The sequence below is a fragment of the Cryptotermes secundus genome, unplaced genomic scaffold (assembly GCF_002891405.2).
Source record: "Cryptotermes secundus unplaced genomic scaffold, Csec_1.0 scaffold1314, whole genome shotgun sequence".
Lineage (NCBI taxonomy): Eukaryota > Metazoa > Arthropoda > Insecta > Blattodea > Kalotermitidae > Cryptotermes > Cryptotermes secundus.
In genome coordinates this window covers 533,158-545,443 of record NW_019720589.1, presented here as the reverse complement: position 1 = coordinate 545,443, position 12,286 = coordinate 533,158, and the positions used below count along the sequence as shown (strand labels likewise).

The 12,286-nt window shown below is 37.7% G+C and overlaps 2 protein-coding genes across 3 annotated transcripts in view; one reads left to right on the top strand and one right to left on the bottom strand.

Moving 5' to 3' along the window:
- The window catches only part of LOC111870187 (Meckel syndrome type 1 protein), a 27,767-nt gene extending 26,724 nt beyond the window's left edge, over nt 1-1,043 (bottom strand). Inside the window, exon 1 of the mRNA XM_023862271.2 lies at nt 866-1,043. Coding sequence (XP_023718039.1) covers nt 866-942 — 77 coding nt within the window. The 5' untranslated portion in view covers nt 943-1,043. The remainder of the gene's footprint in view (nt 1-865) is intronic.
- A 374-nt stretch (nt 1,044-1,417) lies between these two features.
- Nucleotides 1,418-11,087, top strand: LOC111870217 (rhomboid-related protein 2). Of its 2 annotated transcripts, XM_023862326.2 has the most exons (8): nt 1,418-1,743; nt 1,891-1,963; nt 2,046-2,234; nt 2,813-2,986; nt 4,727-4,863; nt 5,980-6,193; nt 7,505-7,618; nt 8,724-11,087. In XM_023862326.2, exons 2-8 carry the CDS (start codon nt 1,901-1,903, stop codon nt 8,913-8,915), a joined length of 1,083 nt encoding a protein of 360 aa, XP_023718094.1. In that variant the 5' UTR covers nt 1,418-1,743; nt 1,891-1,900; the 3' UTR covers nt 8,916-11,087. The 2 variants fall into 2 exon arrangements, with proteins under 2 accessions (XP_023718094.1, XP_033609667.1); XM_033753776.1 differs by lacking the exon at nt 1,418-1,743 and having other exon boundaries at nt 1,776-1,963.
- The last annotated feature ends 1,199 nt before the right edge of the window (nt 11,088-12,286 follow it).

Here is a 12,286-nt window from a genome sequence, read left to right as displayed (position 1 = left end):
CAACTGTACCCAGATATCCAATGAACTATAGAACCGATGGACCACACTAGAAATCTTGCATGGAACAGAATCATGGTTGTCCAGCTCATAAAACTTTTTTTGCCAGCTATTCAGGCTTCCAACCACACTGCAGTCATGCAAAGTTAGTGTTTACGATTGAACCTCATTGCATCATTAGGACTGTAAACCCTTGTTAATCTGGAACAGTTGGGGTGGTGGGGTCATCTGGATTAGTGATGCAAAAGGTAGCCCTGAAGAACAAAAAACTTAGAACACAAATAAATTGAAAATTTAATGACATTAGTAGTGCTGATGAAAAGAAATAAAAAATATCATTGTAAAACCTTTATTTAAAACTATAAAAAGACAATGCATTTATTCATCGACAGAAGACTCAGAAGTTGTACTTGTTTTTGAATGTAATAATGCAGGTTGAAGAAATTGCAAAGTTTTGTCTGAACACACAAATGACTCATCCGCCTTCCTAAATACCATGTGCCCTTTTAAAGTATGTACTTAACTGTGAAGAACATTTTCACTTTTCATATTTTGATCTGAAATAACTGTAACCGGATTAGCGAGTTTTGCTGTACCTCCATAATCATTTCTCAATCACATGTCATTGCTCAGGCGGTTAGTCGCCGGCCTTCCATCAAAATGGCGTGGGTTCGATGCCAGACCAGGTAATGTGAAATTTATGGTGGGCAATATGCTACTGGGGCTGGTTTTCTCCGAGTACTTCGGTTTTCCCTCCAGTTTTCAAAAAGTCAATCGCCCTCTGGACTATCCAGCTTTAAACATAGTGTATTATCATTTCATCACTTCGACATTATTATAAATTACTTAAACAACTACAACACCTTACCTTATTTTAAAATTCTTAATACAGTCCTTACATCGGTATACTCCAGTAACAAAATCGCTCTCTTCTTTGTAAGACATTTTGAAACGTTAAACACATAAACACAGTTCAGTCAACATGTCAACACGGAAGAAAAATCACAAACGTGAAACTAAGTCATTGACGGTCATTGACCATATATACTGCAGAAAACTAATGCACATTGAAGTAGTTGAGGTTTTCGCAGCGGTGGTTATGAAAAGCTCTTATCAACTCGGGTATGACGCCGTATAGTCTGACGAAAGTCAACCGACGTTTCGGAGATATATGTCGTCTGAATCGCCAGGGTCGAAGAGTTTGCCAAGCAAGAAACCGGCACGAAGCAGACAGCAAGTAGAGAATACTGCACGCTGCAGTTCAGTACTTTATTATTACATTGCGTTATGACTGGGCACAGATAGATAATCTGCGTCATATAGTGTCGGCCAGTTTTTCTGAGGACGATATAATCTGTCTTGGGTTTAGAGTTCCAAAGGCGGTTACTGTGAAGAGTTCTATCTTCTGGGATATAAGGCTGTGTAGGCCGATGAGAAAAGGATGGCACTGAACTGACTACACGGCGTTATATTGAGATCCATCGAGATGGAGGATGCATGTTCCTCCGAAACGTCGGTTGATTTCCACGTGGTTAAATGGCGTTAAATCATAGAAGACAGCATTTATAATCTGTGGTTTCGAGATGACAATCGACTGATGCGTGGCTAAATAGGTGGGGTTTTCCCGGAAAATGTGCGAGAACGAGAATGTGACAGTGAAGAGTATATTCGTGATTACGTAGTCAGAAGTTGAATCACCTATTGTGACTTAGAGATTTTAATCTCGTATTTAACCAGATTATGAAGGTATAATGTAGTGGTAGTCCTGTGTTTCTGATTTCATGATCGTTCATGATGGCGATGGAGTGTGACTGGTGATCTGTCAACTAGGCGAGGAATATATTTACTTGTAATGTGCCATTTATAATCATTCGCCTTTTTTTTTACTTCCAGGTGTTAAGAAATGGCACAAACACAGAGGGAACATCAACATGCTGGGCCACAAACAAGTATTGCCTTGTATCCTGTAAGTTTGTACATAGGTTGGAAGAAGTATTTGTAATTTATACAGTTATACGAAAATCATTATGCATTCATGTGTTTTTCAGCATTGGCAGTTGATTTTTGATAAGTATGATCAGGACAGTGATGGGAGAATATCATTGGCAGAGCTGAAGCACATGATTCACAGTGAATCTTTTACGAAAGATATCCCACAGCATGTAGTTCGGCAGATCCTGAAGCGAGCAGATGAAGATGAAAATGGCTATATCGAGTACCCAGAGTTTCTGAAAATGGTTTGTACTGATTTCATGGGACAGTTTCACGATACGGTCACATATTTGGCATTTTAGCAAGCACCAATATTACATTATCAGAAACCATACTTGTCATAGGATTTGTTTTCCGAATGCATACAAGAATAGGCACTCATATAACCCATAGCAATATGTATGTTTGTTGGAGTAGTGTGACAACTTACTAAGAAAATATTTCTAAAATATTATTAGTTCACCTGTTGTGAATGGTGAATTAGGATGTGAAAGGAAAGAAATATGATCACAGTATGGCAAAGATATACTGAATTGTTTTTCTTTCCACTGACAAATTTCATACAGGTTAAATCTATAAGGAGTTTGGGAATTTGTTGTATATTTCAGCTCAGCCTTTTGGATACATTATGAAGGCTGTTATTCCTCTGTAGTTTTATGATATCCAAATGATGGTTGGCCTGTTATACCAGAATTATTTACTTCATAATTTTAAGTATCATTCTGATGCACAAAGATGATGATGTTTAATTGAAATTGAGTAGAGAGAGAGCTGAAGCAGTGTAGTTTAATGGATCATAATAATATATTAATACATTTTTCAGACCAAACATAAAGAAATGCAGGGTGTTTTCGGACGTGCATTGAATCGCTATGTCAGAGCCGCTGTAGTGCAGCATACAGCGACAGCTGATGAACCAGATGAGGCTGGTGATTATGAAGGACAGTATTCTTGTTATCCACCAACTCTTTGTATGATTCTTATCAGCCTTTTAGAGGTAATATAGTTTGTTTATATTAGATATTAGTAATAAGAAATATGTAACACAGTTTAAAGGGTTCGGTGGTTTTGGTACTTCAGAACTTTATATCGAAATAAATTCTTATCATAGTCTCAGACATGGAAATGACTGAGCATGTCATTCTTTAAAGATTACATCAGAGATTACATCAGAGAGGTGAAGTAACAGGAATGGAGACAATTCCTTATTGTGTCGCTTCAGAATTTATACCCCCCCCTTTTTTTTAATTTTTTTCGCATAGTGGGGGGGGGGGAGTCCAGTTGGATCCACTCGGCATGGGAGTCACTGATTGGCCTATTGTACCTGCCCTGGGTGATTATGATGATGAATTTTTGGTGGAATGAAGATCGGCAGGGGAAACCGAAGTACTCAAAGAAAACCTACCCCGGCGCCACTTTGTCCACCACAAATCCCACCAGACATGGGTTTGAACTCGGGCTGCCACGGTGGGAAGCCAACGACTAACCGCTTGAGCTATGGTGCAGCCTTTTTTAATTTGATATTATTAGTGTGATTGAATCAAGAAGCATGAAATGCCACTCATGGGGGAGAGGAAAGATGCATGCAGAATTCTGGTTTAAAAACCCCAATGGAAACTGTGAAGATCTGGGAATAGATGGAAGGTCAGTGTTAAATTAGATTTCAGAATAATGGGTTGTGAGGATGTGAACTAGATTGAAGTGGCATTGGATAGATTCCAGTGGTGGTGGTAAATCTTCAGGTTCCAGAACACGCAATCCTTCGCCTTGAGGTAGACCTTGTACAAGGACGCTAATGTAACGAGACATTTTAGTGTTGAAATGAATTTCAAATAAATTGGTATCATTGATGCCTTCCAACTATTCATATTGTCATGTGTATCAGTGACTAGAGGTGGGGTTTGGATTGGTAATTGGATTTATCAAACTCTTACAGATTGTAACTACAAGTAACTGTAGTGCTATCGCTAATTCACACACACAGCACTTCACTACAGCACATGCTAAGTCTTTTCAGTTTGCTGTGTCTTCACCCGTTGTCTGGTAATATCTTACAATGCCATAGATCCTGCATCATCCATGTTTACATCCTTACTTTCTAGCAACTGTCTCACAACTAACCTGTCCTGTTTATAACAGCTTGGCACAGACCGCACAGAAAACAACTCTCCCAACAGTTCTTCTGTTGTTGCATCACGCAACTGTTGCAAGACCGAACAGAGAAAACCCCTTCCCAGTTAGGCCATTGGTGTGTTAGGGGTCTGCTGCTTAGCAATGGGCGTTGTTTACAGAGTTATTACACTTGGTTGTTGACTTACGACCTATGCGGCTTATGACCAGCTGCACTTACGATGACAAAAAAGTGAAAAATAAAAGATGAGTAAAATGTAAAAGTTTTTAAAAATAAATTATAAAGATGATAAAAAGATTAGAAAGGTTAAAAAATACTGTTAATAAATATATGGCCAACATACGACCTGTCAGTCAGAACGGAAGTCGGTCGTAAGTCGACGACCAAGTGTACTTGGGAATGGGTCTACAAGATGCAACAGTATTCATGGCTAATGCCCTTTTTTATGAAATGTAGTTAATGTTACTAAATAATAATTCAATTTGTTAATGGTGACATTTTTATACATGAACTTTTTATCTTGTTTTATTTTGATTGCTAGACAGCTTTTATTGTTAAAATTCCTCCTGTTGACTTTGTTGGTCACATATATAATGTGAATTTTAGGTTATTGCATTCCTCTGGGATATAATAGAAGAAGGAACATCATCTGTCCATAGTCCTGCCACAACACTGTTTATATACAACCCTTTCAAGAGATACGAGGCATGGAGATACCTGACATACATGTTTGTTCATGTTGGGTGAGTTACAAAGGTCTAAAGAAAGTACTGCTATCATTGCTAACGGGTTCTGACATGGTGTATTGTTAGTGTTATTGGGTTTCTGTACTTCATACTCTAATATTCCAAACAAAACACAGTGTTTAGAAACAGCTGTTTCCATCTTCAGAAGAAAAGGAGGGGAGGCATGTACTGAGTTGGGTCTGTTCATTTGATGCAAAATATTTACTGGAACATCTGTAGTTGAGTTATGAGGGCATTTCAGAAGTTTCTTGTATGCATAGAGTGAACTATAGTTGGATGTGTTATTAATGTCCAATATATGCAGTACATAGACAGGGTGGTGGTTGTGGTTATCACACTGCTAAGCCGTGAACTGAGAAAGGGTGGAAATGAGTTTCAAATATATGGATTTTGGATTTTGTGATTATGTTTAAGTTCTGTATGTTAGGAAAATGCCATATGGGCGTTATAACTTGTTGAAAGAAGGGTGAGGGATCCACACCTCATTGTGTGAAACTGTTTTCTGCTGACATGAATATATGGGTCAGATGCCCCCAGTGCTACTAACACAGAATATGGAGTGTGTTCATGCAGTGTTTGGTGGAGGGGGAGAACGCACCTACATGCTTGCACATGCATGCCAACACGCACACCTCCTTGATAACATTTTGATGAGTTCTGGATGCATTTGTATGACCTGTAATTGAAGCATCAAGTTGCTGAGTGACGGTAGCTCACTGTCCACGGAAAAAGACTGCCTCATGCTGTCAGGGCTCTGAAAGTGTTTCTCACATATCTGAAGCTTACAGTTGAATGCCCCATGTTAACGTTGCTGTTATTGTGTGAGTCTCTCACAATAAGGAGCCAATCATCTCTTGTCAGAAACAACACCAAATACTGCAACATAGCATTTTTCTTCTGGGTAATGTTGACTCTGTTTAATGTATGATATGCCATGCTTGCTGTGGGCCTAGAGCCATGGTCCCATCCTAATATGAGTGTGGCAGATGTGTTTGTTTGTATCTAGAGCACATGGGAGACTTCCAAACCAGTACACCCCTCACAGGACAGAGCATGATGTGACAGTATGATACAAGAATGAATAGTGATGAGATTGCATGCTTTACTTTGTAGCGTGTTCCATCTGGTGGTTAACCTGGTGGTGCAGATTATGTTGGGAATTCCATTGGAGATGGTACATGGGTGGTGGCGTGTACTGTTGGTGTACCTTGCTGGTGTTGTTGCTGGCTCTCTAGGCACATCAGTATCTGATCCTAGAGTGTACCTGGCTGGTGCATCAGGTGGTGTCTATGCAATTATAGCAGCTCATCTTGCAAGTATATGTTTGGTATGTACTGTATGATGATGATGTAGATTGTATTATTAACTGTTTGATTCTTGCAATCTTAATTTGATTATACTAGGCCCTTCCCTGAATAATCATTTGTAGTATAAATTAGGAAGTCTTGAAAAAGGCGAAATCAATGTAGAGTTCTATCTTCTGGGATATAACGCCATATAGCACTTTTGATTAAGTGTAGGCAGCTTAGACAGCTGTTCTGTCCAGAGGAGTGACAGTCTTTCTGCATGGAGAAAGTTACTTCTGTGAGCTAAGTGACTCCATGGTCCACAGTTTTCCTTATGCTGTTGATAGTTGTTCATCTGATCAAGATATTTATTATTTTTATGAAATCCAAAGGTTTATCAGCATTATCACAGAAATGCACCATTGGGCCTTATCCTGGGCCTTGTTTTGTCTCTCCTAAGCCCAGATATTTTCCTCAGAACATTGTTCTTAGTATCTGTTTTGTCTTATGGTGTAAATGTTTTACCCCGTCTTATATGGTACATTAATTTTACAATACCTTTTCTTCATTTTACCAACAGTACTAATGACATAAACTTCAAGACATGTTATGTTACATTAAAAGCCATTATTGTTTCTGATATGAATTAATTGGAATTTCTTATGAATATGTGTAGTAATGGATTAATTTTCTGATAATCTGGTCGGTGTTGAATGTTTAATTGGTTAAAATGTTAATTCTTTTTTTTCCATTGGCGCTACAGCCCTCATTTGGGCCTAGGCCTACCTCCATGAAATTCTCCGTTTTACTTGGGTTTACTAGATCTTACACATACAGTAGGACTCCTTGGGCGAGTGATTAGCTCGTCGCAAGGCCTCTACCTGTAGACAAACACAGAAAAACGCACACAAACATCCATGCCCTGAGTGGGATTCGAACCCACGATCCCGGCTTGCGAGTGAGCGAAGACAGTGCATGCCTTAGACCGCTTGGCTACCGTGACTGGCTAAAATGTTAATTTACTGACACATAATATGAATATACCAAATCCCATAGCATAACTTCTTTATATTACATTAGGTTTGAGGGTTGAGATTGATGGCAGTGCTTTAATACACATGAACTAGAAGCTGGTGTTGACTGGAATTTTATTTATTTGCCAGAAGGGTAAATGGAGAAAACTTGATGTTTACTATGGAAGAAGGCCAGAATGGAGCACTTTATAAGATGAGGATTCCATCGCAGTATATACGTGAAAGATAGTTTCGGTATCATAGTTTGCTTTGCAGTTTGATATTTGTGTACACTAAATAATACTGTAATGTGCATGAAGTTTTCTGTTCTCTTTATAGAACTGGGCAGAGATGCAGTTTGCAGTGTTTCACCTTTTAATCTTCTTAATTCTGACTGTGGTAGATGTTGGTACAGCAGTTTACACAAGATATGTTCTGCTTGAAGAAAACCAGGTACTATATAAAAAATAATTAAAACTTATTGGCCTATGATTCTGAAACTGAACATGAACATCATATTCATGGTAATGAGCATGACACATTTAAACATGGCTGTAAATTCATTATGCTACTGCAAGTCTTTTTTTGCAGGCACATTTTTCAACACTTCTTTAGCTGCACATGTTTCAGTGCATTCTCCTTTGTCATGTTGCTGAAGCTCCTAACTAACGATATTGTATTAAGAGAGCTACATATAAACTTTAACAAGAATTCAACAATAAGTACTAAGTTCAATCCTGCGTCAGGAATCCCTTACAATGGGCATTAGTTTCTGGAATGTGATTGAGTGTTACTGAAAAAAGATATGCTCCAGGTTGCAAGGTCACAACTGTTTTGTTCTTTGTAATAGTCTGCACATAAACAAAACTTAAAGAAGGTGTTATAAGAAACAGAGATATTGAGTAAACTGTACTTTTGGGAATTCCTCTAACTGGTTGCCAATAGAAAGCTAGCATTTTATTACTTTCAGGTTGAGCACATGTTTAAATGTATATGACTCAGACTTAAACACTAAGTACCACATTAACAAAAGAGAATTGCCAAATGTTGTATTCAGTATTACTGAACTAAAAGTAACGAGTTTTTGTTACTTGAAATTTAGACTTAACTTCCTTATCTGTGACTAGCCATGTGCTGGATTAGAGAGATGAAGCCTTCAGCTTAAAGAACAAGGATGTGATAATGTGCTGCCTGGTGAGGCTGATCACATTCTTTGTTACTTAATCCTTCATTATTTATGATATATGGCATATGTTTGGGTTTAACTCATTTTGAAGTAGTGTATGACAACAGTGTTTACAGATATTAGAAGCTGTTAGCTTTGAAATCACTGGTAGTATTATATTTTGCCAAGTTCACAGAAGCAGGATTACTGAAGCTGTGCAACAGGCAACTTAAACAGATAGACGCTTTATTCTGATTGAGTGTCTGTCCAAGATATAACGTACTATAGTCAAGGTATTCTAGTCCATTGTACATTTTTTATTCCATAACTGAACAGGGTATTGTGCTCAGTTGAATATGTGTATGTAGTACCATAAAGTTATGCTTATTGCAGATTGGTTATGCCGCTCATTTGGCCGGAGCAGTAGCTGGTCTTCTTGTTGGGATCAATGCCCTGCGGAACTTACAAGTTAAATCTTGGGAAAGAAAAGTTTGGTGGGCCAGTATTATATTGTATGTAGCTCTCATGCTTGCAGCCATCATCTGGAATGCTGCATTCCCATCATATTTCCCCCCTTCCAAATAATGCATGCATCTCAAACAGAGAGATCATTAAAACATTACAAGTTTTTTGTTTTATGCCATGTTGGACAGTTACCATTCTACTTTCACTGCTGACCTAAACGCTCTGTTACACAAGTCTCTCTCCTACTCTGTAATGATGTAACACATTGTGTGAGCAGTGAATGATTAGAATGGGCAGGTCTTGAAGGAAAGAGCAGTTACAGAGTTAAAAAGAATTATGAAATTGAAAGATTCCTCATAACTTCATGCATTTATGGCATTGTTTGTCAGGTATTTTTAGTGTGACTGAAGAAGGGCATGGAAGCTCTCTTGAATAGTCCCTGTTGATCCATCTTGTGACTTATTTTACTAGTTCTTCACAACCCTGGAATCTGAGTGTGTTTGGTATGAAGAGGTCATACTTAGCTTGTACATGTCCACAGCAAGATCAGTGTTTTTTTTGGTTCAGTGTTGCTCCATTTTATAAGTGATGAGAGTAGCCAGAGAAAGCTGCATTTGTAGAAAATCATATATTTGTCACAACAGGGTAAAATGGAAGGAAGAGGAAAGTGTGCTGTCCTTTGTTAAAAATACTACAGAAAATCATCAGCAGTTTAAAAAAATTCTGAATTTGTTTTTTGAAAATATTTTGGATTGTATGGTATTGTATGGTATGGTATGGTATGCTTAAACTGACTAAACCAACAGAGCTTTATTGAGATCTATAAAAAGATAAGAAGAATAAAATGCACAACTCTGTGGTTTTAGTCCACAAGTGAACTCAACCGACCGTTTGTCTGTTGCTTGTGTTCATAGTATCATGTGATTGAGTGACTATAGATGGGGTTTGGATTATCAGTCTGATTTATTGAACTTGTAACTACAAGTAAGGATTATGCTCTCAGTGTTCTGCACACTTTGGAGATCACTGTAGAACACTTAGGCCTTCTCACTCTGTTACAGTCATCACTAGCTGTTTGGTAGTGGCTTCCCGAACTATCCCGGCCTCAGCTACCAGATTCTCACAGTAACAGCTCACAACAACTGAACCTCAGCAGTTCTCTAGCTCACACACTGTGGTCAGTTGGTTAAATTGCTGTTGTCCTTTGCCAGCACTGTTATTCATGGCTTTAGTTTCCTCCAGATCCATAACCAAGATTTTTATTCTCTCCTATACACGTGTTTCGAAATGAGGTTTCCTGTTCAGTGAAGAAGGGGTTTATTTTTGTGTGTAGGCACTTGGTCTGTTGCACTATAGTTTCAGCACAAGTATATTCGTGCTGTCACAGCTTCCAGGTCACTATGGACTCTGTGCATCTTTTGTCAATGCACTATACTAAGTAACTTTTATACAAGGTATACAGAGGTTTCCTGTCAATGAAGACTTGTGCATCAGGTTATGCCTTAACTTATGCCTGAAACTGCTGCTAACTTGTCCAGCTCATAACATCTTAACATGGACTGTGTAGAAAACACTGTTCTTCTGTTGCATGGCAGTTGTTGCCATGGAAAAAATGCTTGTTTGCGGAACCGTTACTTAGCAACGGCTGTTGTATAGTTCCGTATTTCATGGTCATTGTCTAGTAGCAGGTCTGCTTGCCATAACATGTATATCTGAAAGCATTAGATGAGAAATCTAGCTGAGATATAAGTTTATATGGTTTGATGTGAAACTAGGTGAGAAAGTAGAGACCAGTCGCTGTCTGTAGAGATGTTCAAAGAGGTTAAATTCTTTTTCTTCAGTAAGCATGCCTGAACCTTCTTTTCACACGTCAGTATTCTTCCCGAGATAAACGTGAGATTGATCTTTGTACTGTAATGTTTAGATTCAGTTCTTTTCATTTAATTGTTCATAGGTGTCATTAAGCATGGAGAATATGCACATACCATATTTTTCACAACTTTGCTATCGGTTTATTGAAAGATATCATTGGGGATGAAACCTAACCACTATCCCCAATTAAGAATTCATATGATGCACCACAGTTCCATTGTTGTTAAAACAATGATATATTTACTGGCATAGCAAATTTTGTGGATTTAAAGTCTCAGATTATTATTATTATACATACTCCTTGCTGCTGGTGTAGAAATGCAGCACAGTAGGGACATACTGATGATGATTAAAAGTGCCTGATATTGGCTGTAATTACTCTATGTGATACGCAGATTTTTATAGATAACATATATAAAAGGACTGNCATATACACGGTGCCAAATCCCAGAAGACTGCTTTCTTCATAGTCACCGCCGTGAAAGCCTCAAATCTTACATATAATAATATGTTTGCCATCATCTATGACATATCAGCACAAATGTGGAATATAAGTTGTGTGACACATTTTGGGGTGTATGAAAACAAGAAGTATGTTTCTGATTGTAAATGGGTTTATGCAGTTTTCCTTTCTTATAATTATGATATTTTTCCTTGTTGATACGACTCTTCTTGCAGCATGGTTTCTGTTTGATATGGGTTGAAGAACCTAATGGGATTAATATGGTGTCAGCACACTACTGACTGGTATTTTGTTTATGATGCTGATGCTTGGTATTGTATGAGAACAGAGATGTTAAGAAATGTTTGTAAAATTTACTATTTTTTTTTGGCAAAGAGCAAAGTCAGATGAACCTAATGATTCAGGATCAGGAGAAGTTGAATTCTGTAACACTTGTCAGAAGCATTTCTCTGGAAATAGAAGAGCCTTGTTGCATTAGTTAAACGTTTTTCATGAAGTGTGCAACCCGTAAAGAAGTGTAAAGAGTGGACAAAGTGTAATTTTTGTCATGTGTATGTGAAGTTTTATTCCAATATCCATACATTTTTTTTTTCATACAAGTTTGCTTTCATCTGTATTTTACATTCTTCACCTGTATGGCCTATGTATTAAGTGACAGAGTCATCTCTGTTATAAAATTGGATTGGCTATTGAATATTTTTATATACAGAGGCTTAGAAAATGCTAAATTAAGATTCAGAAATTGACACTTTATTCCCTTCTTTTGCCATGTACTACTGGTTTTTATTAATGCATGATACAGGATTTTGAAAGTTGCTGGCAGATTTTAGGCATACTTGAAACAATGTGTTGATGCCTGTTAACTTCAGGACATTCATCTATGTATCTGTCTGTAATAACTTCATTGTAGATTTGTTTCATTATTTCCATGTAAAGGTACCAGTCACTGTTAATATAAACACTTTTTTTTATCTAATTCTGCCATGCTTAAATTCTTTGTCATACCTCTGCAAATTTGAGTCATGTATAGGAACAAAAGTTTAACATAGAGATTAGATGTTCTACATACGTACGTACATTGCAGTGATACAAGGTTAGTCAGAAATTACCATAAGATGTGGAATAAATCACAGAAACATAAATGTACAGTATACAG